Source organism: Hemiscyllium ocellatum, chromosome 39 (genome assembly GCF_020745735.1).
Source record: "Hemiscyllium ocellatum isolate sHemOce1 chromosome 39, sHemOce1.pat.X.cur, whole genome shotgun sequence".
Lineage (NCBI taxonomy): Eukaryota > Metazoa > Chordata > Chondrichthyes > Orectolobiformes > Hemiscylliidae > Hemiscyllium > Hemiscyllium ocellatum.
Window position 1 is genome coordinate 17,020,872 of NC_083439.1, and position 24,559 is coordinate 17,045,430.

At 37.9% G+C, this 24,559-nt stretch overlaps 1 protein-coding gene across 10 annotated transcripts in view; it reads left to right on the forward strand.

The window, feature by feature from the left end:
- Positions 1-24,559, forward strand: part of dmxl2 (Dmx-like 2) — a 139,447-nt gene that overhangs the window by 46,664 nt on the left and 68,224 nt on the right. For all 10 annotated transcript variants that reach the window (XM_060853085.1, XM_060853086.1, XM_060853087.1 and 7 more), the window contains 8 exons: positions 682-944; positions 6,061-6,718; positions 10,811-10,932; positions 12,652-12,741; positions 15,521-15,638; positions 17,048-17,164; positions 19,563-19,772; positions 22,243-23,931. In XM_060853085.1, the coding sequence (XP_060709068.1) occupies positions 682-944; positions 6,061-6,718; positions 10,811-10,932; positions 12,652-12,741; positions 15,521-15,638; positions 17,048-17,164; positions 19,563-19,772; positions 22,243-23,931 (3,267 nt within the window). The remainder of the gene's footprint in view (positions 1-681; positions 945-6,060; positions 6,719-10,810; positions 10,933-12,651; positions 12,742-15,520; positions 15,639-17,047; positions 17,165-19,562; positions 19,773-22,242; positions 23,932-24,559) is intronic.

Here is a 24,559-nt window from a genome sequence, read left to right on the forward strand (position 1 = left end):
GGCTATCTAAATCACCAAGTCACCTACACGCAGGATGGCGTTTTTCTTAGTTAAAATTAGTTCACACCAATGATTTAAAGATTTTAAATGAACTGAAATATTAAATTGTTTTATAAAACCTGTGGATTGGAAAATGGAGTTAATGAACTTTGGAAAACTACTGAGAAGTTGTTTTAACAAACTGCATTCTTTAAATTCTTGCAAAGAGCTTAACAGTGGAGCAGAATATTATTGTTTGTTACCTACCAAGAACAAAGCTTGAAATGTCGGTTGGAATATAGAAACAAGCAATTTTATTAGTATGTCATTTACTAACAAAAAAAAATTAAGTTGCATAATGCACAAATTTGATTTTCTTTTCATTTTTAATGGATTGTTAGTTTTGAAGAGAACTCACACTTTTCATTTTTTTTAAAGAGCTTCAGTGCTGCAAGCCATATAGTGCTTTCAGTGTAAAATTAATTGCTAACTATGTGATATTAGATAATTTTCTATCAAATTGTGAGATTCCCTTTTTTACAACAAACATTTTATCCTGTTGAAGCAACTTCACACTTGAAAATTAATTCCTCCAATTTGTGTTGCTAACTGTGGAGTGCACTGAAGCTCAAAGTAACTAAGACATGATTACTTTAATTGCATGGGCGTGTTTGAACCATTTTTATTTTTGTTTTGTTATAGAACAAGATGAAACTTCAGAGAAAGGATCAGAATACGAGAACGAAGAGGCTGAGCAAGTTGGAAGCACTAAAGTATCTACACCATCAGCTGTGGGGATTTCAATGCCCACCATATTGTTGGATCGAAAAATTGAAACACTGCAAACAGAATGGAACAGGAATGCTGATATGCTGTTCACAATCCATCCTGTAGATGGCTCATTTTTAGTATGGCATGTGAAGTATTTAGATGAATATCACCCAGGAATTTTCAGACAAGTCCAGGTACAAATCAAAATATTCTTAAAAAATAGTTGTTTAAATTGAAACTTCACATTCAAAGGCTATATTTGCTCATTTGGCACAAAATGACAAATACTTAGGCATTATGAAAGAAGTTCAGTAGGGTGGCTAGAAGCATAGTTCAGTAAAACATGTATGCATCCATTGTGATCCACCTTCCTGTGCTAGTAAAAATACTCATTGCCTGCTTTTCTTTTTAAAGCTGACAAATAGACTTTGCTCTGGGTTAATCAATACCTTGCACTAACCTCACATTGATTTGTAATCTATTTTCAGAGATATTCTAATATAATTTACAAATTACATTGTGTTTTGACAGTAATAATGTCTGCCTTAAATCTGGTCTTCCACTTTGAATGTCACAGTATGTTTATTTTAAATAGCTACTTCTCTTTCCAAGAGATTTTCATAGGGACATTTTGTTTTTGCTTACTACAAATCCCAAGTTAACATTAAACCAGCAACATCATTTTGTCTTTTGGTAATTATGTATCTTTTTGTGTTGGTTGCCAGACAAAAAGAAAGGCAATTTTGAGTATTCACCATAATTTTCTTATTCTCTGGCTCTGGTCTAAAATGAAGGCAAATATTGTTTTAACTTTCATTCTGTTCATGAAATTTTAATTTCGGCAGTATATATCCCCACAGACTTCAAGCATCCTTCATATTTTACTAGAGCATAGTTTACAAAGAAAATCTTTTCATCAGTTGTAAAGCATTTTGGGTCAGTTGGCTGAGTGGCTGGCTTGCAGTGCAGAGTGACATCATAGCACAGGTTGAATTCCTGTCTTGGCTGACATTACCGTGAAGGTCCTACCATTTTAACCTCACTTGAGGCATGGTGACCCTCATGTTAAACCACCAGCAGTCATCTCTCTAGTAAGAGAGCAGTCCTCTAGGACTGTGGCGACTTTATGGTATGTTGAAGGCTAAACACTTTTTCAGCAGCTCAAACTGAGAACTGGAATAGTTCAGTAAAGTCCTATTGAAGATCTGTGATTTCAGTTTGAATTTAAACCAATAATTGGCCTAGAAATATTTGAGAAATTAATGATGAAGTTAATGTGCACACTGTTCTTAATGTGGAAACAACCTAACAAATTATGAACAAGGAGCAGGAATAGTCCATTGAGGCCCTTGAACCTACTGTGTAAGATCATGGCTGATATGATTATAACATGAAAACCACATTCCTGTCTATTTCTAATAACTTGCAAACCCCTTGCTTACCAAGAATCTATCCACTACAGCCCAATGTTCCCATTGCTGGTATAAATTATGATGGAACGGAAGTGAGCAGGTCCATGCTGGACTAATTACCCTGCTGCATTTAGTGTGCCCTTCTGTAAGATGAGTGTTAAATCCAGCCCTTAGAGATTCTCATGCCAGACAGACAACATCTTTTTGCTCTCTTTCTTAATTAATTCAGTTCATTGATTTGGACTACTACAAAATAATACATCAAATTTCTGTCCAGAACCTTGATTCAGTACTACATATTGAGCCCTGTGTGCAAATAGTAATTGTGCTATAATTATGATTCATGGTATCCCATTTGTGCAAGTTACAAAAGTGTCAATTTAGCACTATTGTTAGTGTGATAATTATTTTATGCATGTTTTCGTGGGGAGACAATTGTCAGAATCCTGCACTGGAATTTGATACAAGCTACTTTTTAAGATAACTTTGATGCACATTCAAATTAATTTTTAAAAAATGCCAGATTTAGCCATATCCTTTTAATGTTGAAACCTTTCTTTTGGGTTGTGAAATTTTTGGACAGAGTACAGATGGTTTTGAATTGTCTTTTTAGCTGACACCAGTAGACTAGCTGAATAGCTCTCTTGCTAGCTTGGACCAGCGCAGTGGGTCAAGTAGCCCCCTATGCTGTGAACTCAATGATAAAATATCTAATTTCAGTTGATGCCGCAGATAGCAAACAAAACAGCAAGGTCCAATTTGAAGGGAATGTTAAAAATAGACTCACTGACATATCAATGATTAAAACACAGAAGGAAACTATTTGACTTATTGTGTTTGTGCGGTGATCAAAACACTTCAAATTTTGCCAGAAATATTGAGAAGGGAATTATTGAAAGCAAAACAGTTCATTACAGAGGAACCTCAATTATCCAATATCAATTGTCCACATATTGGATTATCCAAAGGAGATCTTGAGGTCCCAACAGAAACATTACATCAAAGACGTGCTTTCAACACTGATCGCATCTTTTGTTTAGTGATTAAAAGTGAATTCGGCTTATGTTGCCGAGGACAGTCCTGGACATTGGTGGAAGCCCAGGCACAACCTCCAAATGACTGACCACACATCCTCTTGCTCCCCACCCCAATACACTTTTCCAGGGGTTCTACACTGCCCCCCTTCCCCAGATAATCTCTCCAACATTGTCCTGTACAGACCAAAAGTGGAACCTGTCGAAAAGTTGCAGTAAAGCGTTTTTGTGTGTGTGTGTGTGGGTGGGTGGTGTGTGCACGCACGCGCTATTTGGAGACTCCCCCACCCCCTCAAAGGCAGCAGCAGTCTTGGTGTCCAGTCTTGTCTGGCTGCCCTGGAGAGGGGGTGGGGCAGATGAGGGGTGGGCAGGAGCAGGGAAGGGGGTGGTGTTGGATGTGGGGGTGGGGAAGGGGGCTCGGTGTTGAGCTAGGTTGGAGGTGCAGGATGAGGAGGGAGGGCAGTGTTGGATGGGTTTGGAGGAGCGGGATGGGGAAGGGGGCGGTGTCAGATGGAGTTCGGGGGTGGGGGGCTGGGTTGGGTGGACGGGGGCTGTGGATCTGGTGTTGGGTTAGGGGTTTGGGGGGAGGGCGGGATCGCAGTGTTGGATGGGGTTGGGCAGGGGGGGCAGGCGGGGGCACGCACGGTGTGCTGCTGCCTCGTCTCCTGTACGGGGAGCAGACATAACACAAAATTCTGAGCATCAGAGGAAAGGTATTGAATCATTTAACCAAATAATCAATTATCTGAACGAAATAATGCCCGCCCATCTCATTCAGATAATCGAGGTTCCTCTATAAATTGAATCGTTGAAAGTAAATCTTTCAACAGATGCAAAATTGGACAAACAAACTTGGCTCATTTGAAGGTGTCTTACCTGGCATTTATGTTTTAGTAGAAGGGATCAAAAGCTCATTATGAAACTGGAACAGCTCTCCATTTATGTGAGGCCACATTATTGTTTAATCATTTATTCATCTAATTGTTTACATTGCATAGGTGTCAATCTTTTTATCCCAATTGTTATGAAGATGTGGGTGTGCTTTAAGAACGTTAAAAGCAGCAGAACTACCAGACACAGCACCAAGTGTTCTCAATAAAGTAACAATGTAACACTGGGTCGAACAACTTGGCTAGCTCATTACCTGGAGACAAAAACCAAATTTGAATTTGGCCAATCTGTTTAAATTATACCCTGAAAAAATACCAAACTCCAATCCAGTTTGAATTTAATATATTGACAATCTTAAAAGCCAATGACATATTCCAATGCTTTGGGGGGTGTAAGTCTGGGGAAAATTGAACAGTTGGGAGGAGAACTACCAAGCCCTAGCTGCTTGAAAAATAGCTCTCTTAAAAGGTACCTTTTCGATCAGTAACCAGTGGCGCAGACATTCCTAAAAAGAAGAAAAGACACAGGAAGATCCAAATAGAAGAACCGAAAGCTACCTGGTTTTGAGATAAGAAGCGTTGTTTTGTAAATCTTAATTGGGAGTTTTATCAGACTAGTATTATAGAAGGGAAGGTAAAAGATAGGTTAGAGTAAGGACTTGTACATAATTGTTTGTTAGTTAATTATTCTCTGTTATACTTTTTAAAATAAAAATTAACAACTTTATTTCTTATGGTTCTTGGCCATTCAGATTTCTACAGGTTACTGCATGGGATAAATCTTTTCTGTGTTGCTGGCTTTAAATTAAGCAGGAGGTTTACCCTGTGTCGTAACACAATGTGCATTCTGATAGAATGCTTGATACAATTCTGTGAGCTTGCCATATTGAAGTATGAGCGCTTTCATTAAGCAATTTATTTAAAAGTATTTAATTTGCACTTTTTTTAATATTAATTTCTGCCTCTGAAAACGCTACGATGTATTTGAATGTGTGTTTTGTTTCATACTCATGCAGGATGACATGGTGGTGCAGAATGCCAAGTAATTGTCTTCCCTCCTAAGCAGGGCTCAATTAAAAATTACTTTAATCATATGCTGCCTTTGTGATGTACAGTTCAGATGCAGCTTTACTATAAAAGGAGACTATATATACATATATTGTCTGTAATATTTGTATCCAAAGTTACTCTGGCATTTGGTGATGCTGTATAAAAATGTGCTTAATTTTCTTGTGTCATTGTATGTAATTTTAGCAATCTTGTGATTAGTAAATATGTACTGAATAATCTACCATAGAGGAAGACTTTGCAATAAAGCTTGTGACTACATAGAAGTGGCCCCAATGTTCCTCGTGATAGGCAAATTATCCTACTAATTCAGACCTTTTTTTGGAACACATTCAATGGTAATTAATAGATTTTGTCAATTTTTGATTCAGTTAAGCCTGATACAGGAATCGTAAGTATGTGATTAACTGTATGTTCACACAAAAAATGAAAACAAAATTGAGAAACTGTATTTTTCAGGTTATAATGCTCAATATTTTCCATTGTTTAACAATCACAGAATTTAGATGATATGTTAGTTAAGGAAGCATATGATTTTTGTTAATCTGTTTTAATCACTAAATTACTGCGTATTTTCATGTCAAGTGTCCAATTTAATTTGCACATGTTTATTTAATTCCAACTTAAGAATTTTTTCGCTAAATCCTCCAATTTCTACTTCCATCTCTCCTTTTTAAACCCACTTCAAATCTCACTTTTTAACTCTATCTTTGATTATTTCACTTAACTTTGCTGCCTCCTTTGCTTAACACTTCTGATTATTTCTGTGAAGATATTTGAGAGTTTGCTGTGTTAAAGATTCATGACATGTAATTTCTTACTGGAGGGAGCAAAAGAAAATATTTTTTAAATTGTGCGGAAACCTGCACGTTAGCCAAAAATATCTAATTCACGTTTGCATTTTAGGTTGCATTTTCATCACGGATTCCTGTTGCTTTTCCTACTGGGGATGCTAATTCGCTCAGTAAAGATATCATGATGTATGCATGTACTGCTAAAGATGCTAAGAGCCTTCCAGATAATGATCCTAATATCAATGGGGTGACCCATTTTGTGAATAGCTCAAAATTAAACATCATCACTCCAGCAGTTATGATGATTTCAAAGCATGTCGATGGATCACTAAACCAGTGGGCAGTGACCTTTGCTGAAGACTCTGCTTTCACCACAGTATTAATGGTATCGCACAAGTTTAGATATTGTGGACATCGTTTTCATCTGAACGACTTAGCTTGTCATTCGGTGCTACCCTTATTGTTGACCTCTTCCCATCACAATGCACTGATGACTCCAGAAACTGACTTTGTTGAAAAGGAAAAACCTGTGGCAGAACATGTAAAGCCCTTAAAAGGGCCAGCTTCACAGCATGTTAAAAATGCTGCTACAAGAACATTTCATGACCCTAATGCCATCTACAGTGAATTGATACTTTGGCGTATGGACCCAATAGGACCTTTGTCATACTCTGGAGGGGTTTCAGAGCTGGCACGTATCAATTCCTTGCATACTTCAGCTTTTTCGAATGTGGCCTGGCTTCCAACATTGATCCCAAGCTATTGTCTTGGTAAGTTTGATTTAAATTAGTTTTATTACACTCTTGATATTTATTAGTTAACTGTGTGCATGCCAGTCAGAAATTAATTGTGCCCTTTTAGCACGCTGCTACAGTTTCAAATGGTTTTCGTAGTTGTCAAGAACATTAAATATCAAAAAGCTTCACCCATCCTCGGTAAGCTAGGTAATTCATCATGGAAAATTGAAGATATAATCGCGCTATTCAGAGTCTGTTTTACTGTTCATTCCCCTCAGCTATCTATCTTCATTTTTCCTTAATATCAGCTTTTATCAGAATCACTTCAGTGTGCTGCTTTGCTTTTTTTTAATAAGGTAAGCCATATGAAAACATGATTACACTATTTTGGCATCTAGACATTGGTTTTTAAGAAAGTGTTTTTCTTTAAGTGGTAAATTAAAATATAATGAAACCAACCAGAGATTCCCAGAGAAGGATATTTTCACTTTTAAACCTGGACGGTGGAAATTGTGGCAGTGACTAAATTATCATAAAAGCAGATATGTCAACAAGCTAACAGGAACCTGCCATTTACCATATAAACTGTGATATTCTTCAAACCACATGAGTAATCCCTATTGAACCCAAAGGCTTGCAATTTAATTATCCAAAACGCTAGATGACTGAAGACTTGACTCCATGCTCCGGCTTTAAAGATCAGAATATGGCTTTCCATACTGTCTGAAACCTTCTAAGGTCATCGTGTAGGGATTGGTAGAACTGTGGAAATCATGGGCTGGAAAATCTCTAAAGACAGACCTTTTAAAGGCTGTTTACTTGCCTGCTGCAGCTTCTACCCTGTGAGTCATAAGGTTAAAACTTTATATCACTTCTGTGTCCAAAATATGTATAAAAATGCGAAGTTTTCTTGGCAAGCTACTGTCAGGGCATTTTTGTAGTCCTTTTTTCCTGTGCAGTCATTCCTGCAGGAAATTTTGTTGATTATATCCAAGGTTGTTTTAGGTAAATATTTTATCATTGCATCATGGGTATTGAAGGCTTGTGATTACTACCTTGCATCTCTTCGGCCCCCATATCCGTATTGAACACTAATTGGAAGAAGCTCTGCAGGTGCCAAGGTTACTGAATGTTCTTTGGTTGGGAAATTTCAGTGTCGATCATCAGTAGTGACTAGGTAGGACCAAGCTGGCTACATCTCAAGGACAACGTTGCTGGACTCGACCTGCATTTGCTGATAACCAACGAGAGAGAAACCTGTTTCACCTCCTCTCACCATATCTGTCCATGACCATATTCGCAGCAGTAACCATGGTTCTTGTGCTAATCAAGTCATAATTGCAATCTGACGATACCCTCCATGTTGTGTGGCACTTCTACCACGTTTAAATGTCGGAAATTTGGAGCAGATCTAAACTCAAAATTGGGCAACTATGAGGTGCAGCAGGTCATTAGCAGCATCAGATTATATTCAACCTCATACTAATATAATCCTTGTTCTACTATTACCAAGCTGTTCAAGTACAGCTACAAAATTGGCATCTGCAAAATAATGTGGAAAATTGCCCAGTTGTGTCCTGTTCACAAATCGCATGACAAATCCAACTTGGCCAATAACGTTCATGTACTCTTGCTCTTCATCAAAATAATGAGAGTTCATCAACAGTGCCTAAGGTGGCACTTTAGAATGACGAGAATCTGCTCACTATGGATTCTTCCTGACCTCCTTACAGCCTTGATTCAAACATGAGGAGTAAAGCTGAACTCCAGACGAGAGGTGACCACACTGTACTGGATATCTGGACAGCAATTTACTGAGTGTGACTTCAAGAAACTATAGCAAAACTAGAGTCAGTGGAAATTGAGAGGAAAACTCCACTGTTGAAACACAAAGGAAGATGGTTCATTATTGGTCAGTCATCTGAGTACCAGGACATTACTTAGAAGTTCCCTGTTGTAGTGTCTGAGGTCCTTCCATCTTCAGTGCTTGTTAATTTTTCAGAAATGGGGATGTCTACTAATGATTACAGAGTGTTTAGCATTATTTGCAGTGTCTCGGATGTGGAAGAAGTTGGTGACAATGTGCAGTAAGACTTGAACATTCAGGCTTGGGCTCAAACGTGGCAAGCAACATTTGTGATGAACATCTTCAAGAAAAGTGAATCTAACCATCTCCCTTTGACATTGGGTAATACTGTTATCACTGAATTCCCACATTATCAATATCTTGCGGAAGTCAGTGACCAGAAACTGAACTGGCTGAGCAATGTAAACATTGACCTTAAGATCAGACCAGAGACCAGGGATTCTGCAGAAAGTGTTCGTTTTCCGAATCACTAAACTCTGTCCAGGATGTACAAAGATTAAATCGTAAGTATGATGGAATGCTCTCTACTAACCTGGATGAGTGCAGCTCGAACAATACTTGAGCTCAACACCATACTTGACAGAGTAGCCTGTGTCATTGGCATGCCATCATCATTTGCACACTCCATTACTTAAGTTCACTAGCAGTGGTGTGTACCAACTACTTATGCACTGTAGAGACTTAGCAAAGTTCCTTTGACAGGACCTTCCAAACCAGCAATCATTGCTGTTTAGAAGGATAAGGATAACAGATGCTTGGGAACACCAGTTGCAGGTTATCATCTAAGTCAACACCATCGTTCTTTGGAACTATATTGCAGTTCATTCACTCACTTGGTCAAAATTCTGGAACTCTCTTCCTTCGAGGACTTCCTTAAACCACATAGACTGCAGCAGTTCAAAAGTGTGGCCCCAGCACCATCTAGAAGATCGGGATGAGTAATAGATGCTGGTCTAGGTAGCCATGTTCACTTCCATGAAAAGATAGTGTTTTTTAAAAAAAAAGTACAGAAAGAAGTCCATTCATCTGGGTTGATTCAATTCTGGATGCTAGAAACAAAAAGATTCCATGTTATCAGAGCACAGCGGCGTACATGTGTGGCTGGGAGTTTAGAGCTGAAAATGTGTTGCTGGAAAAGTGCAGCAGGTCAGGCAGCATCCAAGGAGCAGGAGAGTCAACGTTTCGGGCATGAGTTGCTGAAGGGCTCATGCCTGAAACGTCGACTCTCCTGCTCCTTGGATGCTGCCTGACCTGCTGCACTTTTCCAGCAATACATTTTCAGCTCTGATCTCCAGCATCTGCAGTCCTCACTTTCACTTTCCCCTGGCTGGGAGTTTAGGCCAAGCATAGCACCTGCGGCTATGATGTTTGATCCTGCCCTGTTGTAAGCCACTGCATAATCTGGAATCAAACTATCTGTGTAATATATTTTTTAAAATGACTAATCCAAATGTGTTAGTAATAATCAATTTTATTATTACTTTTAAACAATGAACATTAGTCAATCTGCATAGGACAAACATTCCCCACAAATATTTGTCTTCAAAAAATTTATAGTTTCAATAAATTAAGTTTTATTTGAGTAATTTGGTTGTATTTAGAACAGAAACTTATCATTTGTATCTTTTATTATTATATTAATTATTTAACATAGTCCACAATATTCCTATAAATATTTCTTGATTTGCAGTTTTCTTAATTGTAAATGCAAAATCTATTATTAGAGATCTTTGCTATGCCATGAAATCCATTACTTGTAAGTAATGTTCTGTTTCAAAATTCTACCGCACACAAAGAATCAGTGTTGTCATCCAAAACACTTCTGAGTCCCTTGCAACCAAAATATGAGGAATCTTTCAGTCCATCTGCCTTTAATAAACGTTTAGATCCAAAAAATATCAGCAGTTGTATTTAAGTGATTTGGTAACATTTAGAACAAGAAATATCATTTGTACCTTAAGCAGGTGTTACTTTTTTTCATTACTGATCTGTTGAATTTTGTATTCAAAATAATTTGCAGTAGCATTGAAAATATTAGGTTAAATTCAATTATCTGAAGATGAAAAATAATTATTTTATGAAGTTTTCGTAGTTTAACAAATTGTATGCCATCATGCAGTTATATTTTCTTCAAATATAAAGAGCAGGCAAGATACAATTAGTTATTAAATTTCATTATTACTATGATAACCTTCAAAAACATTTTAATACAATCTATACTTATAAATTAATTGATTATATTTCACCTCAATTTTTAGGGACCTACTGCAACTCTGCTAGTGCTTGTTTTGTCGCTTCTGATGGTCAAAATCTTAGGCTCTATCAAGCTGTGGTTGATGCCAGGAAACTTCTGGATGAACTTTCTGATCCTGAAATCTCGGTAGGTTAATGGCTAGTCAAACAAGTAACTAGCATTATTATAAGAAATGTCATTAAAGAACAATTCATAAACACAAAAAAAGAACTTTTGTACACTACCTAGTTGTTAGACAAGATGACTCATTGTTTGGTGAAAAAAGCAATTTGTAAGAAGAGTCTTGAAGAGGAAGGTGGGGAAGCCTGAAGAGATCCTCAGGATAGTATCCTATGGCCAACCAACTTGAGCTCTTTCATCAATGACAGTCCCTCCACCATAATTTCCATAAGTGTTGATGTTCATTGATGATTGCATAACGTGTAGCACCAGATAAGAAAGTAGTCAGTGTCCAAATGCAGAAAAACCATCAACAATATCCATGTTATGGCAGAAAGGAGGGCTGAATTTTATGGAGAACGGAAGACAAAGTCAGTGTGAAGAGGCTTGGAATAATCAAGAGATGAATGAGGATTTCAGCACATTTATTGAATAGGAATGTTTGCCATTTTTATAGCACATAATTTACTTGTCACTGATTAATTTTAATCTGATTATGGCCAGTGTGTGTTTCTGATTGGTAAAGTTCGCCACTTTCAGGCTCTAATCTGACTAACCTTTTTCCCTTAAATTATTGGTTTGCTTATTTGTAACTTTTAATTGTGTGTTCTTTTGTTGACCAACCAATTCTATTGGCTTTTGACTTTCTTTTTATTAGATGTTTTGTATTTCTTAGCTCTAGGCTAAAAGGACTCCCATATAGTATTAGGCTGTAGGTTGGAGCTGATGGTTCTCTGGGGAGCCATCCACAACTGTACATTTTACAGATTTCTAATGAAGGCTGTACAAACTCTACTGGCTTTGGTCTAAAACTGCACTCCCTGTCAGAGAAATAATTAACATTTCAGATTGATAACCTGAAATATGATCGAATATTGCAACATGATTGGCAATTGACACTATATTTCCTAAATTAATTATGTACAACTCCTGTTGACAACAGATCATTGACACTGACTCAGACAGGAACTCTGTCTCCACGATCCTGCTTGATTGAATAGAATTATTTTTCAAATACGTTTAGGGACTAACATTTTGAAATCTCTATCCATCACTACGAAGGGCTAAACTGCCATGAAGAGTTGGGTGGCTACATCCATTTTGTTGTTTCCTGGGTGACTGTCCTACATATGGTTAAGAAATTTGGAGCTTTGTCATGTTGTTTCATTGGGAGGGAGAGACACCAGTTTAGATTAAAGAACCAAATTGTTATAGGATTTGAACAACAATTTCTTTAGAGTTACTATCTCAACTAGAAACCAGCATTAGCTATGCCAGTTTATTCCCTAAGCACATTTCCAGCATTCCCAAAATGGCAATCATGTTGAAGCTATCAGCTAGGATGCTGTTTCTCACTCGCTTTAGCATTTGTCCACTTCCATCAACAATTCTCAACATTACAAAAGGAAAGGTGTCTATGAATCTTGTTCTTACCTAAAGTTCTTGTCTCCTGCCCAGCTTGCAACTTAAGTCCACCCTGCCAAGTCTAGAAATTTCAAGGCCATACTGTGCAAGGTTGCTAAATTGATGTGAATAATTAGGCTGTGTTCAGGTACTGCTTTTTGTAGGATTTTGAATGTTTTAAATAAAATGAATGAGATGGGACAGATCACTATTTCTACATTTATGTAGTTTGTATTTGTGACTGTGACTAAAGTTCAGTAATTTTATGTCTTTTTTTTTCAGAAACTCGTTGGAGAAGTATTCAATATAGTCAGCCAGCAGTCAACAGCTCGACCAGGTTGCATTATTGAACTGGATGTAATAACAGCTCAGGTTAGAAATTCATTCCAGTGTAGAAATTTGAATCTTGTCTCCTTTTTATCTCTCTTTTGTTGCAATTTCAGGTTTTGTTGAGTCTTGGAATCAGTGAAAGGAAGCTTAAAATCATTCCCTTAACACGTTTGCCTGTTAAAATTAGTTCTGACACAGATTTTCTTTTATCACAGTTGGAAATAATGAACTGACTGAAAATGTGCTACTTCCATTTTCATTTTAGCTGTTTTGCACACTAACAGTTTGTTTTCTTTAAATCCGTTGCCATTTATTTCTTCACAACTTGAACCTTCATTAATCCCTTCCTTTCGCTGCCTCTTATGACTTTTTCACTCATTCCTGTTCATGTCTTTTTCTCTTTGTTTAGAAACACATTAGGAGCGAAAAGCGAGAAAGCTGTAATTAAGACTAAGTAGTTATTCATTTGACACAGAATATTAAAAATTTTTGCACTAACATGAAAATCAAATTCTGGTATAATCTAGTAAAATCTAGTTAGATATTATTAATGACCATGGGTTCACAAAATGGCACCTGCTCTAAATATCATTCCATTGTCCATCTCGCTTTCATTGCAAAGACACTTTAAATCAACAATCACCCAGCCAGGGAGTAAAAAAGAATACGTGATGGGGAAGTGCAAATTTGAAGAATTAGTTTCTATTTTGGAGACTGAAGCCCTTTTTAGGACCAAAATCATGTCCTTGGCAAGCACGCACACTTGTGATGCAGAGTGTGCCAAACCTCATTTTAAAAATGCTGAGTGATCACTGACAGCTTAGAGTGGCAGTACACTGTATCAATTGCAGTGCAACCCATGACACTGTAATGTAAAATGTCTCCAAGCCTCCCACAGCTGCAGACAGGTTCACCGATATGATAGATTCCCTCCAGTTCTGGTTAGAATCACAATCAATTACTTATACATCAGCTGCTGGATTAAACTATTATTGTAATTCTTTGTACTTTTGGTGCCTTTTCATACTTGCTAAAATTCTCACCATCCGAGCTGGTGGTGATTTATTTTTCTTCTTGCTAATTTAAAAGGCTAATCTCCAACAAGTTACTTCTAACAATGGGTGGTTAAGTAGGGTTTTCTGTTGGCATTGAAAATTACTGGGACAAGGAGCAGAGGTTGCAAAGAATAAGACAAACTGCTGCAAGAGAGAAGATGGGCTATGAGCAGGAGATTATAATTGAAATATGAAAATATTCAGTGGCTTCATCTTTGGCAATAATGTCACCAGTGCTTCTCTTCATAATGCTCATCTCTGTCATCTTCATGATGTCAAAACTTGAAAATACTCTTATCGTCCCCATAGTTTTGCTACCTTTGTGCATTGCCAACACTTGCAAGAGGGAAGTATGTCAGTGAGTGTTGTACAGTCTGTTTGGGTGGTGCAGCTGTCATACCTCCCATTGAGTGCAGGTTGTAAACAATGAATGCAAGGCTTGAATAATGTGAAATATTTAAGGCTTGGGTAAATCATACAGTAGGTTTGAGTCCCATTGAATTATTTTTCACATTTCAAATTCAAATCGTGTTTTAATAGGTAATATTTTTAGGATGTTGCAAATAGTACAAAAGTGGGAGGTGATGATTTCCACTACTTTATTATCCTCGGAAAATTGTGCAAAACTCACCTTCTTTTCAATCAACGTAATGTGCTGAATCTATTCCTTATATAACAGAATACCAAATTAGTTTAAATAGTTTAAATAATCCAATAGTTTGTCCAGGTTACTGTCTAGTTATAATTGACCTCTAATTGCCTGTTCCCACGTGGCCATGCCTCAATGTTTGGAGTTTTCTATTATGCCAGTTATTCCTTAAATGGGTATTTATATTTTACCTCATGGGTTGACTTCAGAGTGTTCTTTAATTCATGGCTGTAGCATTTTCAGGTTTGGCATTAATTGAATTATTCTTGGGTAGTAATTCCAACAGACCCTGCTACATTTTGGAATGAGTTTTTCTTTCAAGTCTCACGTAACTGACTGAGTGCAGATGCTTAATTTCAGTCAGTTGGGAATTGTTGAAAAATAAAAAGCATATCATGGTTCTCTGTTTTCTTGCAGCACCTTACTCTGCACATTTATTTGCTTTGCAAGAAGGAAATTAATGGTTAAAATTGTCAAATTCGCAGAGGTTTAAAACAAAGTTGGTGGTGACAGTGTTCTGAGTAATTTGTTTTTCCTTCATGGCATACTGCTTTGTGTTCCTTTTTGCTAACATTTTGTTTTTACTTATAAAAAGTGAATCTTTTTTTAAAATCCAGAACTGTATTTCACACTTGTATCAGTGTGTTTATAATTCAAAATTTAACATGCCATTTTGCAATCAGTTTTGCATGCTGCAACATAAGAAAGTGCTATAAATTAGTTTTTTTTTTAAAAAAGCAATTTGTATTGACTCACTGCCTTATCATTCTGTTGGCACAACCCGAAGTTCTACTGTTTGCACTTCACATTGGATGTACTTCAATTCCAACTAAATTCATAACCAAATTTCAAAAATTTACATCGTTTTCAGTGTGAGCAGTGAGTTAATTGCCTTGTGAGCAGGCTACTTTATCATTAGTGGATAAGCAATGAACTGTTAGGTACAGAATGTGAATTACAATCTATACAGCCCAAAGTTATACTGGACAGGTACTCGCATGAGTCCCCTGTGACCTGTAATACGCAACCATAAATATAAATAACCTTCAAATTTTTAGTGACCATTTTATTGTTCAGGAATGTGACTAAAACACTTCTCATTGTATTTCTGGCACAGTGTGGCACAAACACACAGCTACTTCATGTATTTCAAGAAGATTTTATCTTGGGATATAAACCACAGAAAGAAGAATTGAATAAGGAACAAGAATTTTCTTTCAGTCAACCTGCCCAAGGTACACAAAGTCAATTAAAATGGGAGCTAATACATTCCTTGGTTTATGTATACTTCTTTACAGTTCCATGCTACTGTTGATGAGTTTGATTCAGTTGGTGGCAGTTTTTACTTCTGAGTCTGAAGTAATTGGGTTTCAGTCAGATTCCATGATTTAAACATAATCTCCATTGACATATCAGATGGAATGGAGATCTTCTTAGTCGGTTGCTTGGGATTCAGGAGGATTCTCTTCCAGTCCAGTGTTGAGTCCTGAGGTAACTAAATTGTCCAATGCTGTATCAGCAAACCCTGCCACAGGTGAGACAGGTTGTATTTGCTGAAGCAGTTTGGTGGGGGTTACCCCAATACCTAATAGAATATCATCATTGATCTACTGCAAATCTTGCAAACCCCCAGCCATGCAAGGTGCTCCAATATAAGTGTCCTCTCTTAGGCTAGTAATCCCAGTATTGAAGCACACTGATTATGATGAATTAGCTGCATTAAGTGAGTCATGTTATCTGAATGCCTGATACAAGATGTCCAAAATAAGCTGTCTACTCCAAGTTTCATTGCAGCATGGTGGCACAGTGGTTAGCGCCGCTGCCTCTCAGCACCAGGGACCCAGGTCCAATTTCAGCCTCTGGCGACTGTCTGTGTGGAGTTTGCACATTTCTCCCCATGTCTGTGTGGGTTTCCTTCGGGTGCTCTGGTTTCTCCCACAATCCAAAGATGTGCAGGTTAGGGTGAATTGGCCATGCTAAATTGCCCATAGTGTTAGGTGCGTTAGTCAGACGGAAATAGGTTTGGGTGGGTTAATCTTCAGAGGGTCAATGTGGACTTTTTGGGCCGAAGGGCCTGTTTCCACGTTGTAGGTAATCTAATGTAATCTGAAAAAGTGGTTACCAAGAGAACAGAGGAACTGCTTTGAAGATGTCCTTAAATGCTCCTTGACAGGAGTACAATATCTTCACCAACCCATCTGCAAAGGAGCATACTGTTTTGAATGTTTCTGATAGCAACAGATGATACAAACAATGGAAGCACCATATGAAAACTTGCTGAAGTGCTGATATTTGGATACCATGATCAAAGTATGTCTGTGAAGTGAATCATAGTATTGGAACTATGACTAGGGAATTTCCCACTTCATCAACTGAACAATCAACTTAATTGCTGTGGGGGGATTTTGCTATATGTCACTGACTACCATGTTTCTTTTAAAGAAGATGTTTCTCTAGTTTAAAGTACATTTTGGGGCAATATGATCTAGCATTTTATAAATGAGAATTCCTTTGTTTTTAGTTTTCTACACTTGTTAGATTTTCATAAATGATTGCCAGGCACAGAATTTTACTGTAATACTTAATTTGATTATGTTGGGAATTTTGGTTGCTTTTTGAGTTATTTAATTATCTGTCATTTAAGGATATCGTGCACCGTCATTCTCTGAAAAGTTTTACCTTGTGGTGATAGAAAGGGACAAGAGAAGATCTGTTCTTCACATGTGGCACCTCCATTTGAAATCTGTGCAGCCTCGTGTAGGTAGGTATTTGGCAAATACACAACAGAAATTAGCTTATTAAATCCTTTTATTGAGATCAATATGTGTGAAATATTTATGGAGCATACACCTGCTAATGATAATATAAAAAAGAACTGTTTTATGTGGTATCTATAAAAGGAAAAGTGGCTTTAAGTTGAGATCAAGAAGGGTTTTAAATTTGTTTGTGTATGTGAACATCGCAGGCAAGACCAGCATTTATTGTAACAATATCATAAATTGCAGGAAAACTCAGAAGGTCTGACAGCATCTGTGAAGAGAAATCAAAATTAACATTTCTGTTCCAGTGACTCTTCCTCAGTACATTTATTGCTTTTAGGAAGGTAGTAGTGAGTGACCACCTTCAACCACTAGCTATAGCATTGTTGGTGCAATTGCAGAGCTGTTAGAGAAGACTTGGGCTTTTAACACAGTTAAAGGAATGATGATGTAATTCCAAATCGAGATTGTGCATGACTTAAGAGATACTAGAGAGTGTTAGCATTCCTGTGAGTTTGCTGTTGTTGCCATTCTTTGGTGGCAGAGGTTGCAGCTGTGCAAGTTAATGGTGACAAGTTGCTTCAGTACTTCTTATGGATGGTAGACGTTAGTACCACTGTGCACCAGGGATAAATGGAATCATGTTTAAGGTCAATGATGAAGCCACAGTAAAGTGGACTGCTTTGGCCATCATACTGCTGGGGCATTTTAGATTTGTTGGATCTACGTTCATCCAGGTATATGGAGATTATTCCATCACATTCCTGACTTGTTTTGTCAATGGTGGACAAATGGAGTCAAAGCTGAATTATATACCGCACAATTCCTGTTATCTGACCTGCTGCTGCAACTGCAGTATCGTTTGGCTAGTGCAGTTATGCTTCTGGTTAGTGGTAACCCCTCAAGATATTGATGCTGTGCGATTTAGTGTTGCAATGTTTTTGGGTATCAAGGGCCAATTGTTAGATTTGCCCTTGTTGGAGATGGTCTTTGCTTGCATTTGTGTGACATGAATGTTACGTCTATTTATCAGTCCATGATATCCATATCTTGTTGCATATGGACATTCGCTGACTGTCCATTTGAGGAGTTCTGGATGGTGTTGAGTGCATTAGGGAGCATTTTCACTTCTGACCTTTCCATTGAAGGGAAGGTCCATACACAACTAACAGTCAATAGAAAATAAGAGTAAGTGAGGATAGGGGGACAGTTTGTCATAATCATTAGAGTCAGAGATGTACAGCATGGAAACAGACCCTTTGGTCCAACTCATCCATGCCGACTAGAGTTTGCTTTTTAAAAAAACCACTGTGTTATTATGGTCAGAGAATAGAGCTGGTATTCTAAGTAGATGACGTCAAAACGTGAAAGGTATTTTTCATTTGAAGAAGTATTGTAATGTATTTTAACTAACACATTTTCATTTTTAATTCAATTTGAGAAAGTATGTAATCATAGAATAATACAATTCCTACAGTGTGGAAGCAGGTCATTCAGCCCATCGAGTCCAGACTGTCCATCCAAAGAACATCCACACACATCCACTCCTTACCCTATCCCTGTAACCCTGCATTTCCCATGGCTAATCCAGTTAGCCTGCACATCTTCAGTCGGGGGGAGGGGGAGGGGGGGGGAGCTGTAGAATCTGGAGGAAACCCACACAGACATGGGGAGAATGTACAAACATGCATATAGTTGCCCAAAAGTAGAATTCAGCTCAGGTCCCTGACACTGTGAGGCAGCAGTGCTAACCACTGAGCCACCATGTAGCCCAGAATTTTTTCAAGATATATCTTAATAACTGACTTAAGTCTGATATTTAATGTACATGTTTTAATGTTTTAAACTACTTTGGAAGGTTTTTAAAATTAACAGATCAAAAATATTATGTACATATATAATATTCTGGAAGTTAAAGTTAAGTAACTTTGCAAGTAATTTTTTATATAAATTCTTTGTTTTTTTCCATCCCTCTCTTGATAGCGGTGTGTGAGGAGAATTCAGTTTGTAACAATTGTCAGTAAATTTTTTGGATGGCACAAATAGTAATTGCCACCAGGCTATTTTATCTTCAGAGACATCACAGTCAACATAAACCTAAGAGACATATATGTCCTTACAAATAGGATGATTGGATAATAATTAGGAGTGAGAACCTTAGCTGTTATTTCTCATCTCCATTCACCCCCAACAATTTAGTGTGTAAAGTAGGTTCCTTGGCACAGACTCTCAATTGAGCCTGAACTACCATGGCTTGTATGATTTTGTATCAGACAGTGCAGAGCATTCAGCCTAGTATTGTTAAAGAAACATTTCTGTTGTAAACAGAATGTTCAAAGTTGGAATTTCTAATTGTTGTTTTTTTTTCTTTTTCCTCACAACCAAACTCCTGTCTCAAAGTAAGCATGGCGGATAATAAAATATCTATGCCTGAGGAAAAGAGCTTTAGCCTATCTCCAAATGCTTCTGTTTTAAGTTCTCTTCCACGGTCAGCATCAGTTGCTAACCTTCAGACTGCTAGCAAGTTGATACTTAGCTCTGAATTAGTTTACAGTCAACAGTTAAATGTTCCTGAGGGAGTGGAAGTAATCCGAGCAACTCCTTCTGCAGGTAATTGTTTACAGTATTTAATATATAGAAAGTATTTTTCCTCTTGTTGGTTTGCATATGTGTCTAATTCTTCGAAGGCCATGCTCCTGTCCCAGTTGTTTCATAGGCACAGTTTCGGCAAATGCTTTAAATACAACTTTTAGCACTACAAGAGAGTGAGTCTTTAAAGCAGCCTGCTGGATTCGATTGGGTTGACATCAGTACAAGTTAATTTGGCCAGGATGGGGGTTTGAGGATTGAGTCAGGTATTGAAAGATTTATTAAGTTTGGAGGTGGTTGTGGTGTAGAGGAAAAGGACAGCAAATTATGACACATTCAAGATTTTGTTTGAAGTGGTGATGGGGTGGGGAAAATTAGCAATTTCTATCATGGAGATATAGACTGGTGGTCTCAGATTGTAAATAAATGCTACCAATCTTGGGGACCAAGCTTGGGCAATCAGAGGTTATGAAAGTTCGATTATGGCAGAAGAGCATGATGGAAATCAGTAGCAATTCAGAGATATTAGAAGTGCTCCATGGCAGAATGTATATGTCGGGATATTTCCTTACCCTTTTTTAGTGACAGATTTCATAAGCTAGAGGCAGTATTATGTCTTGACATTAACAACATTTCTTAATTTTGAAAACATTATTTTAAACATTCTGTGTTCTAGTTTCCATATTATTAAAAAATTGCACGTACACTGAAGAAGATACATAAAGAATTTCCTCAAATGATACATGATGCCAGAAGTTCTGTCTATCAAAAAAGATTAAATTTATTGAGGCTCTTTTTCTCTGGGAGAGACTCATGGGGTATCCTGATGGTAGCCTTTAAAATTTATGAAAGGGTTTGAGAGAGCAGATGTTGAGGTGCTTCTGTTTGTGGGAAAAGCCATAGTTAGGTCATTAATACAAAGTAACAACTAACAAATCCAACAGGTAATTCAAAAGAAACAAATGTCTTCATGGTGGTCATTGCCATAAGGAATAATTCAGGTAACCAACACAGATTCATTTATGAGAAAGGTCAATAAACTCGAGGGTGAAAGAAATAGGAGAATGTTTTGATGGGATTAGATGGACAAGCAAAGGAGGACGCTTATTTGAAGCATAAATGTTGGCATTGGCCGCTTGAGATTAATAGCATGTTTTCTGTATTGTAAATTCTATATGTACTACATAGTACCCACAGCCTTGTTTCAGGAAACTTTTGTACATCTTTGTAATGCAGTGTAAAGCTTTACCATATTTTTGTAAATATATATCAAACTTTCATTGTCTAATTCTTGCTGAAGTTAACTCAGTTGACTTTTGTATTCTTCAGCCACTGATTGTGTGTGACCAGGGTCCTCATAGCATCCTCAAGACTTATTTTGTCTCTATATTTTATTACTAACTCCTTTTTGCTTTTCATCATCCCTTCTGTTATTTAATCTCTCTTCTGTCCCACTCTCCCTTTTTATTATTTCCTCCGCTCATGCCTTTTCTGAAAAACAAAACGTTTTGGTTATAATCAGTGGTACTTGATCTGAAACCAGTCTTTAGTATTCAACCTAAAACATTTATCTCTCACTGTCACTCGCTATCTCTCGCTCTCAGTCTTTTGCTCATATTGTCTGTTTCTCTCTACCTTCATCTCCACCCAACCCCCACATCTCTGTCTCCTTCTCTGTCTCTCACTTGTGCTCTCTATTTCTCACATTTTTTTTCACTCACACAGGCTTGGCCTTTCTCTGGTTCCCTTTCTCTTTCTCGTTTGCTTCATTCCTCACTGTCTGTCTGTCATTCACTTCTTCCCTGTCCACCTTTCTCCCTCCCTGTTTTTCTCTCTCTCTCTTTCTCTTGCTCACACCCTGTCTGTTTTCCTCCCTTAAGCCCTGTCTCTCTCGCTCCCTCCCTCACACTCTGTTTCTTTCACTCACAAGTTGTCTGTGTTGCTTGCTCATCCCTTCACACTCTGTCTGTCTGTCTGTCTCTCGCTAGCACCCTGTCTCTTTCGCTTACCTCCACCCTCTGTCTGTCACTCTTTCTCAGTCCCTGCCACTCTCGCTGTTTCTCTTACTCACTATATAGATGCTGCCAAGATCTGCATGTAACTAGCATTTTGTTTTTCATTTTGATTTTTGCATTAACTATTCCAGCTTTAAAAAGCAATGTAAAAAAACACAAGTATTATACATATATATACATAATTGTCTCATTGACATTTTGAAAACTTTGCCATATTATTATCAGTCATTACACATATGTAAATGTAGTGCCACACGTCTGAACTGCTTAGCAAGGGTTAATAAATAGTTAGCTTGAGTAACCATGGCTATACATAACTCCCCCAAACCTTCTTAACAAGACCAGTGTATTTCACCCTTGCCATTCTCTGCAATAAACTATCCCATGCCCACATAAGGGATTGATTTCTATTTTTAACAAAGTTAATAGTGTTTCACTATTGTAATAAGAGTGTTTGGTTTCTTTTTCCTTTTTAGGTCACTTAAGTTCATCTTCAATCTATCCAGTCTGCCTTGCACCTTATCTAATAGTGACATCATGCTCTGATGGTAAAGTGAGATTCTGGCGGTGTACTGTGGATAAAAGTTCAAATTCAGAAAACTTAGAGAAAGTACATGCTTATAGGTGGGAAACCTGGCCTTTGATGAATGAGGAAGGAGAACACAGTGACAGTGCAGTTAGTATTGCAGGACGACCAGTGGCCGTAAGCTGTTCGTACACTGGACGATTGGCCGTCGCTTATAAAGAGCCTTTACAAGCTAATGGTGTTACGCCAAAAGAGTTCATGATGCATGTCTCCATATTTGAGTGTGAATCTACTGGAGGATCAGAGTGGGTGTTAGAGCAGACAATACATTTAGATGGCATAGGAAAGGTTGGAAGTGTCCTGGACTCTCGAGTTAGTGTAGATAGCAATTTGTTTGTGTATAATAAATCTGATATTTATCTCAAAGGCACCCACATAACATCAAACATAAAACATTTAGTGCACTTGGATTGGGTATCAAAAGAAGACGGTTCTCATGTTCTTACAGTGGGAGTTGGTTCTAAAATTCTCATGTATGGAAGGCTGTCAGGGATTGTGACTGAACAAGCCAGTAGCAAAGATGGACTGGCTGTTATTACTTTGCCACTAGGGGGAAGCATTAAGCAAGGAACTAAGTCAAAATGGGTATTGCTGAGATGTGTGGATTTGGTGTCTTCAGTGGATGGAACGCCTTCACTTCCTGTTTCTCTATCCTGGGTAAGGGATGGCATCCTGGTAATTGGAATGGACTGTGAAATGCATGTGTATGCACAATGGAAACATTCTACAAAATCATTAAATGGTAATGACAGTGGGGGCTTGTCATGTTTTGAAGATTTAGTTGATAGCTCTCCATTTGAGACGAAAATCCTTTCAAAGCGACACAGTGTTGCCGACGCAACAGCTGGTGTGGATGATGTATTTGGAATCCCAGGAATGGTTCAAGATGGTGGATTGTTTGAAGCTGCTCACATTCTTTCTCCTACTCTTCCACAATATCACCCCACTCAACTGTTGGAACTTATGGATTTGGGCAAGGTGCGCAGAGCTACGGCAATCCTTTCACACTTAGTAAAATGTATTGCTGGGGAAGTTGCAGTTTTTAGGGATAAAGATCCTGGAGAAGGCGGAGGGCCTCGACGCCATCTTTCTCGAACCATCAGTGTAAGTGGAAGTACAGGAAAGGACACAATTATAGCCGGAAGAGAAGGTACACGCGATTATACTGAGATAGATTCCATTCCACCTCTGCCACTTTATGCATTGCTATCTGCAGATCAGGATACATCCTTCAAAATTGTTGAAGAAACTCCTAATGTAAACAAAGGTTCACGGTCTCAAAGTAAAAATGAAATGGACAATCAGTATGCTGATTTGTTTCAGTCTCCAAGTGTGACTACAGATGACTTTGTTGACTTTGTAATCGAAAAGAAAGAATCTAGATCTAAAGTCATAAATTTATCCCAGTATGGACCAACATACTTTGGGCCAGAACATGCCCGTGTGCTTTCCAGTCACCTGATGCACTCAAGCTTGCCGGGACTGACACGACTAGAGCAGATGTTCCTTGTAGCTTTAGCTGACACAGTGGCTACCACAAGCACAGAAGTTAATGAAAATAGAGACAAGACCTACTCTGGTATGTATATAATAACTTTAAGTTATTTTCTAAAACAAACTCTTTGTTAACAGTATTGGCATAAAGCTGAAAATGTGTTGCTGGTTAAAGCACAGCAGGTCAGGCAGCATCCAAGGAACAGGAAATTCGAGGTTTCGGACCAGAGCCCTTCCTGATGAAGGGCTCTGCCGAAACGTCGAATTTCCTGTTCCTTGGATGCTGCCTGACCTGCTGTGCTTTAACCAGCAACACATTTTCAGCTCTGATCTCCAGCATCTGCAGACCTCACTTTTTTACTCGAGTATTGGCATAAATCCTAAGTATCTATACTGTAGAAACAGAAGGGGTATTTTGAAAGTAGATTTACTTTGTTAGTACTATTTGTTTGATTAAGAATTATTGAAGCTGATTGGAATCTCATCAGCTGCCTATTTACTCTGCTCAGTTCTATTTCTAATCAAATTTAGAACAACGTAATTAGTGGCAGAATAAATAATGATTATTTGTGGGGCAGGAAGAACAACAGTGCCCCACAATCATGGATTATCCAGGAATACATTGTAGTTTTAAGTGAAAATCTTTGTTGGACCAAGTAATTCTCTTATTTGCCTTTTCCCTGACACCTAAGAAATATTTTGAGCAACACATT